The 23634-nt window shown below is 44.3% G+C and overlaps 1 protein-coding gene across 1 annotated transcript; it reads left to right on the plus strand.

Annotated features, from left to right (window-relative positions):
* The first annotated feature begins 4090 nt into the window (after window positions 1-4090).
* PLA2G12A (phospholipase A2 group XIIA) lies at window positions 4091-22364 on the plus strand. Its single transcript, XM_036409133.2, has 4 exons — window positions 4091-4403; window positions 17528-17604; window positions 18605-18770; window positions 21338-22364. Exons 1-4 carry the CDS (start codon window positions 4196-4198, stop codon window positions 21454-21456), a joined length of 570 nt encoding a protein of 189 aa, XP_036265026.1. The 5' UTR covers window positions 4091-4195; the 3' UTR covers window positions 21457-22364.
* Window positions 22365-23634: the final 1270 nt, after the last annotated feature.

Genomic DNA, 23634 nt, shown 5'->3' on the forward strand with positions numbered 1-23634 from the left:
TGTGCACAGAGAGGGCTGGCAACTGAGTATGCAGCTGGCTTTCTCAAGCAGGAGGGAGACAAAAGCTCCTGACTGCTCTGAATGGGGGGGAGGGGGGGGGTCCTCAACCCAGCCTGCACCCTTTCCAATCTGGGACCCCTTGAGGGATGTCTAACTGCCTGTTTAGGTCCAAACCCACCAGGATCCTAACAGGATTGGGCTTAAACGGGCAGTCGGACATCCCTCTAACAATCCAGTACTGCTGGCTTCCAACTGCTCGCCTGCCTGTCTTCCTGATTGCCCCTAACCGCTTCTGGCCTGCCAGCCTGATCACCCCCTAACCACTCCCATGCCAGCCTGATTAATATCTAACTGCTCCAGCCTGTTTGTCCCCAACTTCCCTCCTCTGCCGGCCTGGTCACCCCTAACTGCCCTCCCCTGCAGGGTTGATCATCCCCAACTGCCCTCTCTTGCAGGCCTGGTGCCTCCCAACTGCCCTCCCCTGCTGGCCATCTTGTGGTGACCATCTTGTGTCCACATGGGGGCAGCCATTTTGTGTGTTGGAGTGATGGTCAATCTGCTTATTACTCTTTTATTATGTAGGTTAGAGGCCTGGTGCATGGGTGGGGGCCAGCTGATTTGCCCTGAAGGATGTCCCGGATCAGGGTGGGGGTTTCCTTGGAGCGTGGGACGGCCTGGACGAGGGACTTGTGGTGGTTTGCAGGCTGGCCACGCCCCCTGGTGACCCAAACATAGGTCCTGGTATCTGGGATTTATTTACCTTCTACAATTGAAACTTTGTAGCCTGGAGCGAAGCCAAGCCTCCTGTTCACTCAGTGGCTGGCAGCTATTTCTGTTTGGATTTGTTTACCTTCTATAATTGAAACTTTGTATTCTTGAGTGGAGGCCTAGGCCAGCCAGGGCAGGTGGAAAGCTTGGCTTCTTCCATTGCCAGAAAAACCCAAGCCTCCCTCCTGTTCTCTGTGGCCATGGCCATCTTGGTTGGGGTTAATTTGCATGCCCACTCTGATTGGCTGGTGGGCGTGGCTGGTGGGTACAGCAGAGGTATAGTCAATTTGCATATTACTCTTTTATTAGATAAGACTAGAAGCCCAGTACAAGAGATTGGGCCCCAGCTTGCACGCCTAGCCTCCAAGCCCCAAAGCCCCATCTGGTACCCTGCCTTGGCTTTGTACTGCTCCCTCACCTGCTCCACCATCCTGCCTGTGGGGTGATGGATGGGGGCCAGGTCCCCCACCCAGCTCTCTCAGTGCCTGGGAGCCGAGCCACAGCCCCATTCCTCGCTGCTGCTGCTGCTGCTGCTGGTCACCATCTGGGGGACAATCAGCAGAACAATCTGGCCCCTGCTCACACCCACCTGCCTTAGCCTGGTGCCGCCCACTCACCTGCTCCACCATCCTGCCACGGTCCCACCCTCGTCAGGGCCCATCAGGGCCAGCAGCACCTCCACTGCCACCTGCTTCCAGTGCCACATTGCTGAAACCCGCCATTTTCCATGCTGCCCCTGGTGGTCAGTGCACATCATAGCGAGCAGTTTTACTCCTGGTCTCCCTGCCAAACTCCTAGTGGAACGACCACTGACCACTGGAGGGGACAATTTGCACATTAGACTTTTATTACGTAGGATATGCATTACCTATAGACACAGACAATAGGGTGATGAAGGCCTGGGGTGGGGCAGAAACCAGCTGGATGTGAGCAATGGGGGGAAAAAGAGAGGGACATCTGTAATACTCTCAACAATAACGATTAAAAAAAAATAGATGAGATCACCAAGGAGCAAATGTATAGAGAAAAGGGGGGAAAAAAAAAAAAAAAAAAAGGAAGCCTTCTCGGGGCTGGAACCAGGTTTCCTTGTTACATTCTGTCTTTCTTTTTGGGAGACTTAATCCCTGCCTGGGAGATTTATTCCCTACCGGGCAGTTTCTGGAGAACCAATCCTGCTTTAAGGGTTCTGGTGTTGGTGTTAGGGGAGGCTCACAGAAGTAATCCAGTCCCATATCCACATTATAGAGATGAAAAAACAAAACAATAAAACTCCGGAAAGCAAAAAAAGGCAATTCTATGCGCATTCCTTTTCCAAATGTGTTGAAGCATGCTACCCAAAGTAAAGGAAAAACAACATTTGGCAACTTGTGAGGGCAGAAAGAGGCCTTGGTTTGACTGGGCAGTGTCCTGTGACTTCCCACCTGCACTCCTTCCCTGGAGAAGGAGGATACTACCACTGGGTCACATTTCTCATCTTCCTCCGCTATGGTGCCGGCTGACCACAGCCCAAGGGCACCTTGCTGAAGGGCTGAGTAAAGGAGGGGCCTGCATTCGTCTGCGGGGAAGGGAGCCTGTTTCTAATGGTCCAAAGGCTGCATCCCTGTAAAGCGGTGCTCTGGATGCGAGAGATCGTGCAGGCAGAGTGCATAGCAGAGTAAGCTCTCAATACAGAGGGTTATCATTCTTAAAAACGCCGCACCACACAATCATCCTAAACTCCTGAAGCTTGTTACACACCCAAAATGCCAGCCTAGAATTTATCCGTAATTCCTTTCTAAAAATGTATTTTATTGGTTTCAGAGAGGAAGGGAGAGGGAGAGAGAGAGAGAAATATCAGTGATGAGAGAGAATCGTTGATTGGCTACCTCCTGCACACCCCCCACTGGGGATGGAGCCCGAAACCCAGGTATGTGCCCTTGGCAGGAATCGAACCTGGCACCCTTCCATCTTCAGGCCGAACTCTATCCATCGAACCAAACCAGCTAGGGCTTATCCGTGGTTCTTATAGAAAGGCTGCTCCTATTTGCAACACTTGGCAATACTGCCCTGGAACTTACTGTAAGATTCTTGATAACTGCCAGGATATTAAGATAACCGGATATTTGTAGCTCTGGTAAAAATTACTGCCATTTTTATTTAAGGATATTGCATAGCGCTGGGAGGCAGAGGAGAGAATAGCACAGAGAAACATCACTTGAGCTATCCAGTTAGAAAATATCATGAGTAGGGCTGAAACCGGTTTGGCTCAGTGGAGGTCCCAGGTTCCATTCCGGTCAGGGGCATATACCTTGGTTGCGGGCACATCCCCAGTGGGGGATGCGCAGGAAAGGCAGCTGATCGATGTTTCTCTCTCTCATTGATGTTTCTAACTCTCTATCCCTCTCTCTTCCTCTCTGTGAAAAATCAATAAAATATATATATTGTATATTTTTTAAATTCAGGTGCCCCGTTCCTCCGGGAACTCACATGATCAGCCCGAGGTGGGCAGGGTCCTGTATGAGTCTGTAGGACAGCAGGACCCACTCCAGCAGTAAGTACTAACATAAGGTGACCAGATTTTAACATTGGTGAAGCGGGACACCATTGGCTGGGGGGGGTGGGGGGGTGGGGAATCCTTGATTAAAAATTTGGTCTATATGGAACAACAAAAATTTTCGTAGAACGCAAAAATAGTATTGTAATATATTTTTTAAAATTTCAGCGTAAGTGCAATTTACAAATATAATAAATACAAAATGTATGTATAGTATTATTTTATTCTTTGGCATATTTCTCATTTGAGTGAATTTTTTTTTTTAGTAGATTGCTGTCGTTGTTTAAAGGCCACGAAATAGAATTCGTTAAATTATATTTCACACCTAAAATGGCCTTCATAGTCACAACACTTAATTGTGATTTTTCTGATGTCCACTCTTTATTTACCGTAGGAAAAGACGCGTTCAGTCGCAGCATTAGTTCCTGGTAAGGACAGCGCGTATTCCACAATTCTAACAACCGACCAACAATGCGAACTTTGATAAGCAGTTCTCGGTAATCAGTTCTCAACAATTATTTGTCATTATTAAAGTTTAACATTATAAAATTAACAAAAAAATAATATCAAACTCTCCTATCCTGGCTAAATAGCTACATGGCCGCCGTAAACCGTATATTCCCTCCCTATTCTCCCGCCGTTCCCTAGCTGGTCGTGTATTCTTTCCAAAAATCAGGACTTTTTTTTTTAAAGTATTAAAAATCGGGACTGTCCCGCCAAAAGCGGGACGCCTGGGGCCCCGCCTCCCGGGCGCCCCTCGCTCGGGCGCAGGCGCACAGGGCCCGCCTCCCGCGGGAGAGGCGGGGCGCGGAGCCGGCCTGGGGGAGCGCGGAGCCGGTGCTGCTGCCTGGGGCGCCCGGAGCGGCTCTGGGGGCCGGGGGGTCCCCGTCGCGGATGGCCCTGCCGCCGTGGCCCGCGCTCGCGGTGCTGCTGCTGGCGCTCCCCGCCGCGCTCCGGGGCCAGGAGGAGGCCCAGTCCACCGACTGGAGGGCCACCCTCAAGACCATCCGCAACGGCGTGCACCGCATCGACACCTACCTCAACGCCGCCCTGGACCTGCTGGGGGGCGAGGACGGGCTCTGCCAGTACAAGTGCAGCGACGGTGCGTGGGGCCCTGGCTGCGGGGCCGGCCTGGACCCTGCCGCTGGGGGGACTGGGGGTGGGGAGTGCGGGGGGGCTGGGGGGGATGGGGGGGTTGCGGGGGGGACATGCCGGGCGGACCTGGACCCTGCCCTCTGGCCCGGGAACACTCGCCCCTGCTAGACCCTGCCTTTCCTGTCACCCAGCCCCCGGCTTCCACCGCACCTGTTCAGTGACAGTGGGAGAGCGGCACTCTCCGCCCTGTTGTCACTGCTTCTGACCTTTTTTTTTTTTTTTTTTTTGGTTTGTTTGTAGTTGCACAAGGTTGCCTCAGATCCCAGTGCCATGCGCATCATGGAAATGGAGAGGAACACGTTCATTTTAGCTCTATAATTAGCTCCTTAGATCAGTCAGCTGAAGATGCAAAGCACACCGAGAATTTTAAAGTCATGATGGTTTAGCTGTCTCAAGAATGGGTTTAATTTTATTTATTTTTTTTCCCCCTGCAGAACTAAAGAAAATAAGTTGCGACCTTTGTACAGACTTTTTGGTGTACTCTATTGTTGAGAAAGAGTTCGGATAACTCCTCTAGAAATTTACTCTATCAACAGTAATTTATTTTCTGTCAGGTCTTGGATAAGGATCAGTGGTGCCTCCTCCTCATTTTGGTTGATATTCATATAATGACTTTGACTTACCTTTTCATGTTTTTAAACTTATGTTTGAGTGTGAGAACTTGTTTGGTAGCATTCTTGGTACTAATAAACTCGGTATTTTGGGCAGAGATTTTTCTTGTACCGTACTAGGTTCAGATAAAGTACTTGGGCTTCTCTTTGGAAATTCAAGATTCCAGTAAGAGTAGACAAGGTCTCGGCCTAGATAATGCTTAGCAGCTCAGAAGAATAGAGCAATGTCACCAGCACAAAAACTCAAATGAACGTGATAATTTGGGAAGTGGTATGCTTCAGGGAAAACCCTTTTGTGTCTTAGTAAGTACTGTCTGCAAAGGACTGCGGTTTTCCAAGTCACCACATTGATAATTCCAACATGATGAAAATTGTTCTGTCATTGCTGTCACTTGAAGAAGTTGCCTGGGAACCCTGTTTCAGCCTTTCCTATATTTTGGAATGCACGTGACCTAATAAGAGCCAAACAGAACTAGGCAAATCCCCGAGCTAGAAGAACATGGTGTTAAATAGTGCTGTCAGGGGAGCTTTAAAAATAAGTCTTAATGGTAGAGAGGGTGTGGTCAGATTAATGGGCACAGACTCGTGGCATACTGTTATCCTTGCTTCATTGAAAGGAGTGGCATTACAGAGATCTGCCCCTCTGACAGCCCTCCCGAGGGTGGGGACAGGCTTTATTGAGAGTGAGCTAATGTTATTTAGAGGACAAATGTGATGGTTGCTACTTTTTTTCTCTTGTTCTCCTGGACAGCAGGGAAGATTTGAGGAAGAAAACTTTCTAATTTCCTTTGAAAAATACAAAGCAAAATTGGCTTGTGCCATGTTTTTAGAACTATGAATAAGTCATTTATTTAGTGATTTATGTTTCAACAGGATCCCTTTGGCTGTTGTGCTGAGAATAAGGAGGGCCCAGGGAGATGGGGGAGCAGCCATGCAGGCAGCGGGGCAGGAGCAGGAATTCAGACAAAAGATGGCTGTGGTTTTGTCCAAGTTGGTAGTAATAACGGTGGTGAGAAGTGGTTGGATTTTTGGACATATTTTGAAGGAAGAACTAAAAGGATTTACTAATGGCTTAGAAGGAGGGTGTGAGTAGAGTCCAAAGTTTTTGACCTGAATAATTGGAAGGATGGAGTTGAAATGGGAAGACCATGTGGAAAAAAAAATAAAAAATCCACACACAATTTGGGGGTCATTAGTAGAAATAATAGCATATTTGTATGCTTTTGAGAATGATTCAGTAGTGAGTTAAAAACAAGTTATAAAAGAGAGAAAAAGGAGAATTATTGGAGTCATGTTGATGTCCAGAATGGTGAGCCGAGGTGTTTTCCCACGGTCATGTCTTGGAACACTGAAGATTGAGCTACAAGTGGGTTCAGACTCCCTACAGGGGAGGGGGGCCCAATAATGGGCTGCCTGTTAAAGCCTCGTGGTCCAGGCCTATATATCTGCTCCAAGCCTGCTCCATGGCTACCTGTGTCGTCACTTGATTGAGTCGCTCATTGTTTTTGCCCAGCAACAAGCCTGGACTTTCCCTGTTTCCGTGTTCTTTCTCTGTTCCTATGCTGAGCTTTCTCTGTTTCTGTGGGTTCATACATCTTGTCCCTACAGGCCCTTCCTTGTTCTCCCATGCCTCCCGCTTTGAGTCCAGAAACATTTTATTAGTTCTGCTCGGTTGGTTGCTGTGGTTAGGCTGCTCAAACTGCCGTGTCTGCCCCTGCCTGTGTTCCACCTGCCTTTGCTTCCCACGGGGCCTCTGCTCTGTCTGCCTGCGCTTCAAGTTAACCCTCTCAATGTGCTTAGGCTCTAGTTCATAAATAGAATGGCCAAGAGCACAGATGGCATAGTCCTGTTAATAGGAGCAGAGGTAGAGGATATGGGTACAGATGAAGAGTAGGTAGGTAGATGCTCAAGTTCCCTTCCAATTGCCTTGTTTTTCTCAGTGAAGTAGAAGTCAAGTTCATGAGCTGGGAGGGAGGGAAGATGGAATTGTTAGAAATTTGAGGAAAATGGGAAGTGTGTGGACTAGAAAAATCAATAGCATCAGGGCCCTATGGAGATTAATAATCATGAATTTAAAGTCTCGGGTGTTTGGGAAAGCAGGTTGGATTTTAGACTCTGTATCCTACAAAACAGTGGTATGACCTTTGTGGGACCCATCAGGCTTCCCATCTGCTTCACTGTCTCTCAGATGAAAGCTATTGGTCTGTTTGGAAGTTTTTACATCAAATTAAGGAAAATCTGTAGGGGAAAAAAACTATTGTCTCAGTCCAGGCAGCTCTTCAGATTTCAGCTGTCCATTGGGTGAAAGTCCCAAGATCAAGAGAGGAGCAAAGTCAAAAAGTGAAATCAGTGAATAGTATTTCCATGTGGTTGGGGAGTGGATTTGTTTTGTTTTTAAAATTCTTCCCATCTAATTTTCCCCTCAGCTTTCTGTATCTGCTTATAAATGTGGGGGGACATTGGCCCCCATACATTATGGCTTTGGTTTGACTCTGATGATGTTTCTTCTATTATTGAGTTTCTGCTTGCTTTGCATATTAATCTACTCAGGCTGCCATAGCAACATACTGGGGGACTTAAATAACAGGAATTTATTTCTTACAATGCTGGAGGCTGGAAAATCTAAGATTAGGGTTTGGCCAAGAAAGGATTAGGCGGGGGCTGGTGAGGGAGGGAGGTACATAGTTCAGTTCACAAAGCTCTTTGCAAAAACTGCCACCAGTAGAAATGCTAATTTTTTTTTTTTCATGTTCAACTTATAACACCATTTAGAACAACATTTTAAATGATAGTAATATATTTGTAATTTTGGTATCTATATCGACTTTAATAAAGAGCATTCTAAATAACGTTTTGGTTCAGAAATAATTATTTTAATTTAAAGGTGAATGTAGGACATCAGGACACTTTAAAATATTTCAGGAAACTAATTACTTCCCCAGAGGCAAAGGTGGTTGTTGTTTGCTTGCTTGCTTGCTTGCTTGCTTCTGCTGTGGTTAAAGAATATTTTAATTTCAGCAAGGAGTGTTACCCATTTTTTTTTTCATTCAGCTATTTCTTGTGTGTCCACTACGTGCATCTTCTAGGTGAGCAAGACAAACTTCCTCTCCTCATAGAAACTGACTAATTATGTTAATTTGGTCGATAAAGTTTAGAAAGGAGAATAAAACCAACTGAGGTGTGTGGGAAGGACATGGAAAGGAAGGGGCACTATTTTACATGGAGTGAGCGGGGAAAGCCTCTGTGAGGAAATGACATCAGCAGGTTCCTTCAGAAGAAACAAAACCACACACATGCCCCTTTTGATCCCTATACTGGAGAGCCAGTTTACCAGCATTGTTTCATAGTATTATTGTCCAATCTTTCGTGTATACTAGCACTTGGTTCTTTATTATTCCGTTGTCTCAACTTCCCTCCTTAGGGCAGTTTTAAGCACCAGCCCTGTTTAAGATAACCACCTCCATCCTCATCCCTCCATTCTCATTTCTGCCAGCTAAATCTCTGTTTCTCTTTACTCTCTTACACAGGATTCATGCACTGGTGGGGGGCATGGCCTGCAGGGATTGGCCCAGTGTGAAAGTGCCACTCATCCCAGCCAGATGAGGGGCAGTCCCACTGTGGGAGCACACTGACCACCGGAGGAAGCTCCTGTATTGAGCATCTGTCCCCTGGTGGTCTGTGTGCGTCATAGCGACTGGTCAAGGGGTCATTCTGATTGTTCCACCGTTTGGTCGCTGGGCTTTTATTATATAGGACTAGAGGCCCAGTGCGTGAAATTCGTGCACTCGGGTGTGGGGGTCCCTCAGCCTGGCCTGCACCCTCTCGCAGTCAAGGAGCCCTGCCATCAATCACTCCAAAGAGGTAGACCCTGCCCTCTTGGCTGGGGCTCCACAATGAATCACCCCCGCAGAGGGAGACTCCGCCCACCTTCTGCAGCCCACTGGTCAGTGGCCTAGGCCTCCCTCTGCGGGATGCTCATAGGGCGGTGGCAGGGCCCAGAAGAGTCTCATTGCACCCACCTTGGCTGGCCTGCCGCCAGTGGGTGTCATAGCATCTGGACGGTGGTTCCGCTGCTTGGCTGTTCCGTCGATTTGCATATTACTCTTTTATTATTATAGGTAGTGGGCATGTTTTTGTTTTCCCCTCACTTCATTTATGTCTAATAATCCTGTCCTTGAAAAGTTTTTTTCCTGCTGTATCCTAATAGTGAGACACAGCTGAAACATATGCTAACTGTCCTAGGCTGTGTTAATACAAGTACTATATCTAGCTCAAAATATAATAGATCCATACCCAATGGTGTTCAGTTTGACATTTAAAGAGATGTGACACATTAGAAATGATTAGTCTTGCCGAGACCAGTTTGGCTCACTGGATAGAGCGCTGGCCTGCGGACTGAAAGGTCTCGGGTTCCATTCCGGTCGGGGCATGTGCATTGGTTGCAGGCACATCCCCAATAAGGGATGTGCAGGAGGCAGTTGATCGATGATTCTCTCTCCTCGATGTTTCTAGCTCTCTATCCCTCTCTGTAAAAAATCAATAAAATATATTTTAAGAGAGAGAGAGAGAGAGAGAGAGAGAGAGAGAGAGAGAGAGAGAGAGAGAGAAATTATTAGTCTTTGGAGGCTGGTGAATGCTCACCAAACTAAAAGAGACTGAAGGATGAACTGTAGTACCAGTTTATCTGTTTATAATGAGTATTATAACTGCAATGGGGATTAGCCTTCCAAGTTTTCATCTCTTTCATTCATTCAGTCAGTCAGTCATCAACAAATACTTATTGAGGAGCTAACCATGTGCCAGGGACTGTTCTAGACATTGAGAGCACAAAACAGACAAAAATTCCTACCCTCAGGGAGTTTATATTTCAGTATGTGGAGGTAGATAATAATGAAATAAGTAGCTTAGTGATATAATAGTAGTATGTTAGGAGGTCATCATGTGCTACAAATGCTATGGTCAGAGAAGGCCTGGTAAGAAGGTGAGGGAGTAACTAGATATCAGGGGGGGAGCATTGAACCTGTGAGGAACAGCAGAGGTCAGAAATGATGGAGCAGTGAGGAAGAAAGGAAGAGGAAGGAGAGAATAGTAAGGACAGAGCAGTCGAGATGTGGGGAGCAGATTTACGTAAAGCTTATTGACATTGAAAGGGCTTTGGCATTTATTCTGAATAAGGTAAGAAGCCATAGATAGTGTTTTGGCAGAGGAAAAACTCCACAAGACATATTCTAATAGATTCGCTCAGGTTCATTGTTGACATTGGACTATAGCTGGAGGTGGGATGGGGTGGGGAAACCAAAGTAGAGCGACTAGCCGAAACTGGTTTGGCTCAGTGGATAGAGCATCAGTCTGCGGACTGAAGGGTCCCAGGTTCAATTACGGTCAAGGGCATGTACCTTGGTTGTGGGCACATCCCCAGCAGGGGACGTGCAAGAGGCAACTAATTGATGACTCTCTCTCATCGATATTTCTAACTCTCTATCCTTCTCCTTCCTCTCTGTAAAAAAAATCAATAAAAAAAAAAAGTAGAGCGACTGTTTGGGAGGCTAGGGCTTGGAGCAGGATAACAGCATTGGAGGTGGTAAGTGGCTAGATTCTGAATATTTTGGAGGATGAGTCAACAGGATATGCTGAAGAACTGGATGTGGGATATAAGAACACAAGAGAGAAAAAATGGCTAATGTTTTTCCCCTGAGCACTTGAAGGATGGAGTTGCTATTACTGGAGTAGAAGGAACATGTTTGAGGCTCAGTGTTAGGAGATACATCTTGTTTGAAGTGCCCATTAGACAGCCATGTGGTTAGCATATGGTCATCTATAGGCCCTTTTAAGTAGAAAGCCAAAACATAAACAGTTGTTCTTAAGAATGAAGGACTCCTAACCAGTGGTCACGGACAGCAGGGGGGTGGGGGGACATGCATTGGGGGAGGGGGGGGGTTGGGGTGGGAATGGGGGGATGAGGACAAATATGTGATACCTTCATAAAGAAATGTAAAAAAATAAAAAGAAAAAGAAAGAAAGAAAGAAAAGAATGAAGGGCTAAGAGGAGGAGGTGTAAGAGCTCAGTGACTTAGTCTTAGCCTCAGGCATCTGCCATCCTCCTCCAAGGCCCCAGAAACAACCCGCTTCTTGGACAGTGCTGGAAAAGTAAGACCAACTTCTGTCACTGGCCTCCTCTTTTCTCGATCTAGCATAACCGTTCCCTGTGAACATGTGATTCTTCACTCAGAGGAGCAGCCTGGAGCCTTCTATCTTCATGAGGTTGAACTAGTACATTTCAGGTTCTACTGGATCATCTCATTTGAGCATGAGAGTCTTAGCAACACATTGAAATGAATTTTTAGATCATTGCGGGGCCGGATGCGGCGGGGATCTCCCTTTTTTGTAGCCAGCATGGAAAGAGAGATGAAATTGGTTCTGCGTAGAGGCAGCCAGGGATTGAGAAGTAATGAAATGAAGTGAGTTGATGCAGAAATAGGTTTAAGCTGGGTCCCAGGTGGGTCGCCGACCTCCTCTGCTGGAGAAACTGACGACCCCTGACCCACACAGCACATCTATTTATTCTCCAATACACAAGGGGGTTTCACAGGAAATCAAGGAGCCTGGGAGAGCCCAGGTCCCACCCACTCCTTCCTCCTGGACAAACACAAGCCAGGAACTAAGAACATCTCCGCACTCCCAGGGCGGGAGTGCAACTGACATGACTCCGCCAATATCCCGGCCCAGTCAGCAACAATCTAAACCACATGTGTCAAACACAAGGACCGCGGGCCAAATCCGTCCAGCCAGGCCTTGCAATGTGGCCCGCACCGCGCTGTCATCACTGCACTCCGCTGCGTTTCCATCACAATGACAGTTTATGACTGTTCAGTAAACCATTCCGCCCGCGATTTAGGCTGGATTTTAGATTTTGGCCCCTTCTCTGATTGAGTTCGACACCCCTAATCTAAACAATGTCCAGGCGTCTCCCGGGGGGGGGGGCGGCCCTCTACAGATCATTACTTTGAGAGGATTATTTGCTTTGGCTGATTTCTAGAAGGGTCGTTTTTCCTCCCCTCACTTAATTTTGGAAGGTAAACTCACCTTTAAGTCTTGTAGTAATCAGTGTTAGTTGAATGACAGGTTGGTGAAATACTTTGTGTTTCTCCCAAATATCCAATTATGAGGTGGTATTTGTAATAACTGGATATATTTTTTTTGTTAGAAGGAAAGATAAATGGTTGCCTCAAATGTTTAAAAGTATTGCCATGTGAAATGGGGAATTGGCTTGCTTTGTGTTCTCCAAGAGGCAGAGGATTGCTCACAGGTAGAATTTACAAGGAAACAGAATGTAACGGCGCCATTCCACAATGGAACAGGTTATTTCTTGCTGCTGTAGGAGGATGGTGGGAAACATTCAAAGAGAAAGTAGGTGACTATTTGGTTCATGGAAATGATTTCTATATTATAAGAGGAGAGATATTTCTAAAATACCTTAGAAAGCTTAAGATGGATGATAATGTCACCTCTCACTTTGTTACTGAACCATTGGTACTATTAGGAGAATATAACTGGAGTAATATAGTTCGCCAAGTTTATTTCTGACCTTTTTCCTTAGATGGCAAAGGAGTATGTTTGTGAGTCTGGGCTAGCGTGTATAGTCCTGTAAGGATATATATATAAAAGGCTAATATGCTAAGTGTCCCTCCCTCTGTCTGACTGGTTGCTATGATGTGCACTGGTTACCAGGGGGCAGATGCTCAATTCAAGAGCTGCTGAGCTGCAATGACTTGGCAGTGGCAGTTCTTGGGTGATGCACCCTGAAACCAGAGAGGAGGGAGCCCAATTCCTCTTGGAGTCACACAAGTCCACCTTTGGCCCTGGGTTATGTTGTTGCTGGGCCACTGTCAGCCTGAATCTGGTTTACTGCACACTTGCATTCGCGTTCCACACCCTGAACAACAGCAACTTTGCAGAGTGCCCTCTCCCACTCCAGGACTCCTCAGGGGATGTCAGAGAGCCAGTTTCAGCCCAATCCCCACAGGCCAGCCCAAGGGACTCCACCCATGGCAAATGTCCCATGTTTCCTTGCACACTGAAGTTTCTCTCTCTCTTTCTAAAATGAATAAAAGCATGTTCTCAGGTGAGACTAAGACTCTGCTCACTCCGCAGATGCCTTTCAAGCTGCAGCACCACAGCACCACTCCATGGGAGGTTGGCTCCAGGGTGTGTCCAGCCCAACTTGCCCAGTCCTGCCCCACCAGCCACCTTTTAATTAATTTCCTTTCAATGTGCACGAATCTGTGCACCAGGTCACTAGTGCTATATAATATTCAAACGTTCAACCAGTAGCTATGATGCACACTGACCACCAGGGGGCAGGCACTCTCATTGGTAGGTTAGCTTGCTGTTGGGATCCAGCCAATCAGGACTGGGCGAGATGGGCCAGACATGCCCTGGAGCCCTCCTGAGGTCCCTCTCCAGCCCCAATCGTGCACCAGTGGGGTTCCTTGGCCTGACCTGCACCCTCTTGCAATCCAGGACACCTGACCCCTCTGGCAATGTCTGCAGGCAAGGCTGAGAGGCCTTACCAGTACACAAATCCATGCACTGTGCCTCTAGTAATGGTATAAAGGTCTTATATTAAGGTAGAGTAGACCCCACCACCACCACCACCTTATCTGCAGCTTCACTTTCCACAGTTTAATCTCAATCAACTGTTGTCTGATAATATTAAATGGAAAAGTCCAGGAACAAACAATTCATGCGTTTTATTTTTTGTTTTTGTTAATCCTCACCCAAAGATATATTTCCATTTTTAGAGAGACTGGAAGGGAAAGACAGAGACATTGGTGTGAGAGAGACACTTCCATTGGTTGCCTCCTGCACACATCCCATCCAGAGTCAGGGATCGAGGTGTATGTGCCTTCGACCAAAATTGAACTCAAGAACCTTCAGTCAGCAGGCCAACACTCTATCCACTGAGCAAAACTGGCTAGAGTGACAATTCGTAAGTTCTAAATTGTACAGGTTTGGCTCAGTTAGTTCCAGCGTTCTCCTGTATACCAAAAGGTCATGGGTTCAATTCTCAGGCAGGGCACATACTCACATTCTGGGTTTGATCCCAGGTCAGGGTGCATGTGGGAGGCAAATGTTCCATGTTCCCTTGCACACTGATATGTCTGTCTCCCTCTCTCTCTCTCTCTCTCTTTCTCTCTCTCTCATTCTCTCTCTCATTCTCTCTCTCTCTCTCTCTTTCTTTCTCTCTCTATCTCTATCTCTTTCTCTCTCACTCTTCCCCTCTCTTGCTCTCTTGCTCTCTCTAAAATGAGGATTAAATATTTATGTTAGAATATTCAGGAAAATAGGGTGGATTTCTTTCACATATATGGACTCAATCTGGCAAATAACCTCTGAAATATCCAGAAATCCAGAATAAGCTTTTGTATGTTTTGTATGTTATAGGTTTACCAATATAATTACATTCTGTGAACTACCACAAATGTGTATGAGTATACATTTGTACATATTTCACTATAGGAGAAATAAAAATAATTAGGTAGAATAGAGTGGAACATTTGAGATCTTGTTCCCTGGCATATATTGTATAATCAGTTTGGCTCAAATAAACTCTTTTTTTTTAAAAATAAATCTTTATTGTTCATATTATTACAAAAGTTCCTCATTTTTCCTCCCTCCACCAGGTTCCCACCCCCCACTGTCCTCATCCATAGGTGCACAGTTTATGTTCAGTCTCTTCCCACTCCCCCCACTCCTCTTTTCTCTGAGAATTGTCAGTCCACTCCCCTTCCATACCTCTGATTCTATTATATTCACCCCAGTTAATATTGTTCATCAGGTTTTTTAATTCCCTTGGTTTTTAGATTCACTTGTTGATAGTTAACGTATTTTCCGGCGTATAAGACAACCTCCTAATTTTAGAGTTAAAACATAAGTTTAGGCCTATATTCGCTGTATAAGACTACCCCCCACTTCAAAGAAAAGACTTACTTTGCCATCAAGATCTGCAGGTAATTTTTGTGCAATTTTGGTCTTTTGCCCCTGATTTTTGGTTGACATTTTTCATTTAAAAAGTTATCTTATACGCCGGGAAATACGGTACATATTTGTTGTTCATAATTTTTATCTTTATTTTCTTCCTCTTCCTAAAGGTCCCCCTTCAGCAATTCATATAATTCTGGTTTTGCAGTGATGAACTCCTTTAGCTTTTTTTTTATTTGTGAAGTTCTTTATCTGGCCTTCGATTCTGAGTGATAGCTTTGCTGGGTAGAGTATTTTTGGCTGTAGGTTCTTGTTATTCATGACCTTGAATATTTCTTGCCATTCTCGTCTGGCCTGCATGGTTTCTGTTGAGAAATCAGCTGACAATCACATAGGTGCTCCTTTATAGGTAACTACCTGCTTTTCTCTTGCTGCTTTTAATATTCTCTCTTTGTCTTTTGCTCTTGGAATTTTAATTATGATATGTCTTGGTGTGGTCCTCTTTGGATTCCTTTTGTTTGGGGTTCTGTGCGCTTCCTGGACTTGTAAGTCTATTTCTTTCACCAGGTAGGGGAAGTTTTCTGACACTATTTCTTTAAATATGTTTTTGGTATCTTGCTCTCTCTCATCTTCTGGGTCGCTCATACTTCTGATGTTGGTTCACTTGAAGTTGTCCCAGAGATTTCTTACACTATCTTCAACTTTCTGGATTCTCTTCTCTTCTTGTTTCTGTAGAGGAGTGTCCTTTGGCTCTTTATGTTCCAAATCTTTGACTTGATTTTTGCGATCTTTCCATTCAGTTTTTAGGACTCTGTGTAATATTTTTTATTTCAGAGAATGTATTCTGTATTTCTAGTTGATCCTTTATTATTTCTATTTGATCCCTTTTCATATCTTCATATGTCTTGTTTATTTTATCAGCCTTTTCTAGGAGATTCTTGAAAAACCTTATAAGCGTGATTTTGAACTCTATATCCAGACGCTTTTTGTCCTCCATTTCTTTTTTTGTGTGATCTGTTTCCTTGACTCAGCATTTTCGCTGCTTCCCTAAGTTGGTAGGATGGGAGGATCAGCTGTATCTATGCCAGGAGACAGCCTTATTTGACTAGACTTGGAAAACTGCAAGAGCCTTTGTGTTCAACTTGGATGGGGCAGAGTTTCAGGGTGGAGACTACAGCCTTGGCTTCTGGTTAGCCCCGCCCTATGAGGTTCCTGAGTCTGTGTTCTTCAGTGTCCTTTGGTACTCGCTGCAAGCACCTCTGAGAGAAAGGTGCCCTAGAGTTTTACCCGCTACCAGACAGTCTAGTCTCTCCCCCAACGAGCCCGCAACTGGGGTTCAGTGCAGTTGGAAGTGGGGTTAAGAGCAGTCCGGAACTTATGACTCTTTCCCGCTAGGGCAATCCAGTGGCTCAATCAACAGTCTGTCCTCTGTGCAAAATGTGCGTGACTCGGGGACTTACTTTCGCCACTCCCATGAGTTTTCGCCTTACAGCCCAGATTCCCTCTGTTTGAGCCTGGGGCCCGAGGGTCTCGCCCAGAACTGGGGCTCAGTGCTGTCGGAACTGGGGTTCAGTGCAGTCTGGAGCTTTTATCTCCTTCCCACTAGGGAACGCCAGCCAGGCACTCAGCCACCCCTCCTCTCCAGTTCCATCCTCTCCGCACTCGCAACGTGTCTCCGTACCTTAGGCTTTTATAGTTCCTCTGATTTTCCTTCTGGTTTTCTCTTTCCTTCTCGTTGTAGAATTTCCAGTCAGTCAACTTTCCTGTAGTTCTGGATAATGTCCACTTTATATTTTAGCTGTATTTTTTGAAATTGTTGTGTGAGGCTGCAGTTAGGGGGTTACCTTTGCCTCCATAGTGGTTTCTCCAAATAAACTCTTTTTTTTTTTAAAATATATTTTTATTGATTTCAAAGAGGAAGAGAGAGGAAGAGAGAGAGAAACATCACTGATGAGAAGGAATCATTGATTGGCTGTCTCCTGTATGTTGGACCGAGCCTGCAATCCAGGTATGTGCCCTTGACTGGAATCAAACCTGGGATCCTTCAGTCTGCAGGCCAATACTCTATCCACTCAGCCAAACTGGCTAGGGCTTCAAATAAACTCTTATAAAATTCTCAAGCCTGTCTAGTGTGGCTCAGTGGTTGAGCATCAACCCATGAACCAAGAGTCAGGGCACATGCCCATCTTGCAGGCTCGATCCCTAGTAGGGGGCATGCAGAAGGCATCTGATTGATGTTTCTCGCTCATCTAGGTTTCTATTTCTCTATTCCTCTCCCTCTTTCTCTAAAGTCATTAAAAACATATTTCAAATTTCTCAAACAAATTAGCATTCTCAAGCTCGTCAGAATAAAGACATACTATGTCAGCATCCAAATAGTAAGTGTTCCCAAAACTACTCTAACACATTGTAGACTTTTTTGTGTATGTATTTTCTATCATATTTGAAAATTAATTATGATACCATTTATATTTTCTAGGATCTAAGCCCGTCCCACGTTATGGTTTTAAACCTTCCCCGCCGAATGGATGTGGCTCTCCACTATTTGGTGTTCAAGTAAATATTATTTTTTATTTGATAAGTTTTATGATAGGCTCTCTAATACTCTTAATAATTCAAGACTATCAGTGTGTTCTCAGGTTCACAAGTAATTTTGCCTGTTGTAGTAGTGATCAGGTTTACTATATTCTTTTATAGCTAAAAACACATTTAAGTCCTAACAAAACTAAATGTAGTAAAATTCATGTTTTATTTTTAAACTTTGGAGATGTTAATATCATTTAAATGATATTTCCTCAAGTATAAATGTGGTTTAATATAGAAGTAAGACTACTCAAGATGAAAAAGTATAGATAAGACATAATATTTTCTGTATTAGAACCAGGCTAAGTGAGATAGTTGTGTGCTTGTGGTAGGGGAAGCTGGATCTGAGCCAAGTGTAATGGGGGAAAATGTTTCTGAGAGTGGATTCATAGACACAAAGATTTTGCATATAAATTAATTTTAAATAATTAAAGATAAATTATAGATGCAAAGGAGCAATATTTTTAGGGATTGGATGAACAATGGAAGATTAAACCTCAAAAGAACAAACAAAATTTGAGCTGTAGGACTTAAAATTTTTTCAAGGACATTTCATTTAAAGTACTAGTACATATTATTGGGAGAGGGGGTACAAATATCTAAAAGTCAGACTTGCCAAGTCGCTAGAGAACACTTTTAATGCTCTTTGCTTTACTTTTATGATTTAAAGCTATGTTTTGTGCTTTGGACAATTGGAAAATGTGTTTGTTACCACAGCTATCTGTGACTATTCTAGCATTGCCTAATAGGAAGCTTTAAGGCAGGGCTGAGAGGAAGACTGCGGAGTAACGTGGGTGGGTGCGGTGAGAGTTATAGAGAGATACACAAAATAGAAAACATTTGTGCCCAGAAATAGATTTAGAAATTATACAGTAGTCATTGTCATTGGTTCCTCTTTCATAGTTGAATGCAGAACTTCAGCAGAGGAGCTTTGAATTTCATCAGTAATAATCCATCCACATGCCTCTTCCAGCTTAATATTGGCATCCCTTCCCTGACAAAGTGCTGCAACCAGCACGACCGGTGCTACGAGACCTGTGGCGAAAGCAAGAACGACTGCGATGAGGAGTTCCAGCACTGCCTCTCCAAGATCTGCCGCGAGGTGCAGAAGACACTGGGGCTCGCGCAGCACGTCCAGGGTGAGCCTCAGGGGCCGGTGCAGTTTGCCAGGCTTTATTAATGCTTCGTGTTTCAGTACAGGATTTACCAATAGAAATCTTCCCCTCTACATTACGTTCTCTATCGTAACTCAGCCCCTTCAATTTTTTGGGATGAGAATGCAGTGGTTTTGTAATCAGACATGATTGATAGCCGTGGAAGCAGAAAGAGTTGGGGAACCTTGGGAGGAGGGACTGTGAGGCAGAGAAGAATTCATGCGAGATCTTGCAAACTCTGGACCCATTGAATTAAGAGGAGTAGAATTGGGTCTACCTGGCATGGCTCCGTGGTTGAGCATCAACCTATGAACCAGGAGGTCATGGTTTGATTCCCAGTCAGGGCACATGACCGGGTTGCTGGCTGATCAATGATTCTCTCTCATCATGATCTTTCCATCTCTCTCTCCGTCTCCCTTCCTCTCTGAAATCAATGTAAAAAGTATATATATAATTTTTAAGAGTAGGATTGGATTTAGCGTAGAAAGTTCTAGAAGATTTGAGTCTTAATTCTTGTCTCTTCATATATATCTGTCAGGAGGATCCTCCAAACCAACCTCAGGCTCAGTGATTTGCGAGGAGGATCAGGATTCAGCATATAATTGTACTTATGGTAATGATTATTACAGTGAAGGGATACAAGGCAAAAGTCAGCTAAGAAAAAGGTGTTTCCCTCTCTCATTTATAAATGAGAATGGTAACATCCCTCTCAGAGAGTTGTCATGAGGGTAACATGAGACATTTGTGAAATACACATCACTGTACCATTAATATCAGTTACGAGATTTCTTTACTGTGAAGCCAGAGAATGTACCACACACTGAGAACAAAGAAGGGCAATGAGAAGGGGCACAAAAGAAAACTAAATTTTTAGACACTTTGCATAACAGACGGTGCTATAGATACTTTTGACATGTTTTTACTGATGTTTACAAAAGTCCAAAAGTAGGTCAGTTTTACCCAGTTTCAAGGAAGGAAACTGAGGTTCAGAAAGAAGTAACTTGCCCCAAGTTACATGCTTCTGACTCTAAAACTTGTTGTTCCGTCTTCTACAGTATTCCCAACATAGCCTCATAGGTCTGACTCTGAAATCCTACTAATTATTAAGGAAGTGAACTTGAATTCACAGCCTCTGAATCACTTACATGCTTTCGGCTGAGTTAAACTTGTACAGCTGAAGCACACAGGTGGATGTATTTCCTGTGTCCTGATCTGAGCTCATACTAACGTAGCTAAATGAAGAAACCAAATTACTTGCAATCTTTTATTTAATAATCAGAATCTTTATACTTCTGTGGTTGGTTGTGTTTCTTAATGGCACATTCTTTTGCGGAACTTTGATAATGTCAAGATTTTGTAATGAAAATTTTCTTAATGTGAATATTTAAAACTGGAAGTATTTGGACAACTGAAAGCCACTCTGTGTTATAATATATTAGGATAATATCATCTGGGTGTTACTAAGGAAATCTATTATCATTTTTATAGTTTTAAAAAAATGTTTCTAACCCTACCAGAGGAAAAACACCTTTGATTCCTATGTCTCCCCTTCCAAGCTAGATTTGAATATTAGTCAAAGAAAAAAAACAGGTCCATTCATTTTAAGCATCATAAATGATGTGTGATCAGTTTTTAGCTGCCATTGGCTAGAAGGAAATGTTTTGAGTTTTCTGTTTTTAACCTTTATTTTTTTTTCTGCACTTTAAAAGCTTTCCTTGAAATGTAAACTTAAGAATGCTATCAGGCATCTCTAACAGTGATATTTTTCTGATGAAAGGAAAATGAGCCCTGGCTAGGTGGCTCAGTTGGCTGGAGCATCATCCTGTGTACACCAAAAGTTTGAGGGTTCGATTCCTGGTCAGGGCACATACCTAGGTTTCGGGTTTGAGCTCTAGTGGGGACTCGTTCGGGAGGCAACCAATCAGTGTTTTTCTCTCACATCGATGTTTCTCCCTTTCTCTTTGAAAATCAATAAACATATCCTCAGGTGAGGATAAAAAATAATAATAAATAGCCCTAGCTGGTTGCTCAATGGTTAGAGAGTCAGCCCGCAGACTGAAGGGTCTTGAGTTCGATTCCAGTCAAGGGCACGTACCTCAGTTGCAGGGCACGTGTGGGAGGCAATCAATTGATGTGTCTCTCCCACATTGACGTTTCTCTCTGTGTGTCTCTCCTCCTCCCTTCCACTCTTTCTCTAAAAATCAGTGAAAAAATATCCTCGGGTTTAACAAAAATGCATAAGTAAAGTAATAAATAAGGAAAAACCAAAAGTGTTGAACTAATTGTTCAGTGCTATTGCAAGAGACCCGTTTGTCTAGCACAGAAAATTGGGTTGACTATTTGCATGCAAACAAGTTGGTGCATGGTAAAGAGGCTGACACAGTCTTTGTGTATGAAGATACCAGTATATGTTACCGGTTTCCGAGGGTCTGGGGGGATTTTCATGAGCATACGCCTAAGTGCTTGACACTGTGCTGGACTCTGTGATATGGATGACAAGAGAGCGATGCTTTGCAGGTGGCCCACAGTAATGGCACTTTCTTACCTTGCAGCCTGTGAAACCACAGTGGAGCTCTTGTTTGACAGTGTGATACATCTGGGCTGTAAGCCGTACCTGGACAGCCAACGGGCCGCCTGTTGGTGTCGCTATGAAGAAAAAACGGATCTTTAAAGAAGATGCTGACAGGAGACGGCAGATGAGGATGAAAGCACATAATAACCTTTGGCAAAGAACTAGTGTTTGTACAGCACCAAGGTGCCTTATTTTTGTGACAGGGTTATTGTAAGACCTTATTTTGACATTAAAACTTCAAACCAAAGAGAAAAGGGGAGGCTGTGTTCTTGGAAGGCACTGCCGTAGTGTGCCAGGCTGTGTTGACCAGTGCCGGAGAGAGGTGCATGTTAAGGGGTGAGGGTTTTTTTTTAAAGAAAGTTCTGTAACTTGTTTTTCACAACCGCGTTTACCCCCAAAATGAGGTCAAATGTAAAATTCATAAGGTATGTTCAGCATTATTTGGAAATATGGAGAGACCTTCACTCAGAGGTGTATTTGTTTACTGTAAACATTTAAATATACATTTATGCCTGGAAGGATCTGACTTTATTTTTTTCTCTATTTTAATTAATACAAAATATGCTGTTTTTCTGTAGTCCATTGAGCATATGAATAAGTAACACTTCTATTAATGACAATTCTAATTACAAAGACAAAATTTCCATGTCTATTTCTCTTATAAAATTGGAACCATTAGCTGGTGACCTCTTAAGGAGCAAAACCAGCATATGTAGGTATTATGTAATGTGCCTAGGAGGTGACGGGAACAAAATTCAGAAGCACGGCCACTCCCACGTTATGAACCATTCATATGACAAATGTCACATTTTGTTATAATCTTTGCCTAAATTGGAGAAAAGATGTAATGAGCTAAATGAAAAAGTTGTTTAGCATACACATCAGAGCATTATATGCTGTTATGCTTTGATGTTTATTCCCTAGCTTGCTCCTCATAGTAGATTCTGGGATATTTTGAAAAGACAGTAACCTTTCACTAATAGCTGTCTTAATAAAAATTGTTCTTGGTATTGTTGTGTTTGTTTTTTTCAAGTCTAATGTCGGGGTCAAAGGGAAGAACTGTCTTTTGTAGATCTCTCATTTACATGAAGAATTAGTAACAGACGTTTAAGAGCAAGTCCCACAACCTCCACTGCCTCTGAAGACGCGAGTGTAGACAGCTCTCCAGCCGCTGGGAGAGTTCAGCTGTGTCCTCCGTGCTCTCTGCTTACCCCTGGCTGGTGACTTGCTGAGCCCAGAATGCCAGGCCGTCTGTATCTTATGGGTAGTCTGTGGCCACAGTTGTTAAGGCAAACTACTCGGAAAGGCAGAGAAATACACCACCAGGAGAAGGTACAAAAGATAAGGCCACCTTTTCACCCACTACTCTTTTTTATTTTATTTTTCAAATTTTATTTTGTTGATTTCAGAGAAGGGAGAGGAAGAGAGAGAGAAACATCGATGTTGAGAGAGAGAATCATTGATCACCTGCCCCCTGCACGTCCCCTGTTTGGGATGGAGCCCACAACTCAGGCATGTGCCCTTGACTGGAATCAGACCTGGGACCCTTCAGGCCACAGGCCAACGTTCTATCCACTGAGCCAAACCAGCTAGGGCTTCATCAGAGTTAATGGAAGCAATTTACACAACAGCCAACCACCCAAGGAAGACCTCAAGTAAAGGCAACACTGAGCGCCCCGTCACACTGCTTTGCACACTGGACAGCATTTTATGAGTGAGGACAATATGCTTTGGCTCAAGAAAAACCATAATTTATAGACTTTCCCCCTGACCCCAAAGTCCAGGCTCCCGATTTCTACATGATTCCGACCCCAAATTAGCTTTGATAAAAATTATGGCAACCAACCAGATGTGAAATACCATGGCTGACATGTACACATAAGGAACTGTTTGACATTGAAATGGGGACTCCAAAGAACTGTTGGCCCAGAAAGGAACTCACTACAGACTGATTCATTTGCCTCGCAGCATAACCATTATGGCTTATCTCAGTTTCGGTCCTTATAAGGGAATTCCTTGTATCACATAAAGCATCTAGGGGAAATAGTGAACAACATAAATTGATGAACAGAAACAGACCTGGAGGCGGAGAAACAGTGATCAGACTGTCAGGCCTCAGAGGGAAGGTAGGGGAGGGTGAGGGCAAAGGGGAGAGATCAACCAAAGGACGTGTGTGCATGCGTATAAGCCTAATCAGTGGCCGTGGACAACGGGGTGGGCATACATTGGGAGGGGTTTGGGATGGGAGTGGGGAGATGAGGACAATTATGTGACACC

Source organism: Pipistrellus kuhlii, unplaced genomic scaffold, assembly GCF_014108245.1.
Source record: "Pipistrellus kuhlii isolate mPipKuh1 unplaced genomic scaffold, mPipKuh1.p scaffold_m20_p_1, whole genome shotgun sequence".
Classification (NCBI taxonomy): Eukaryota; Metazoa; Chordata; class Mammalia; order Chiroptera; family Vespertilionidae; genus Pipistrellus; species Pipistrellus kuhlii.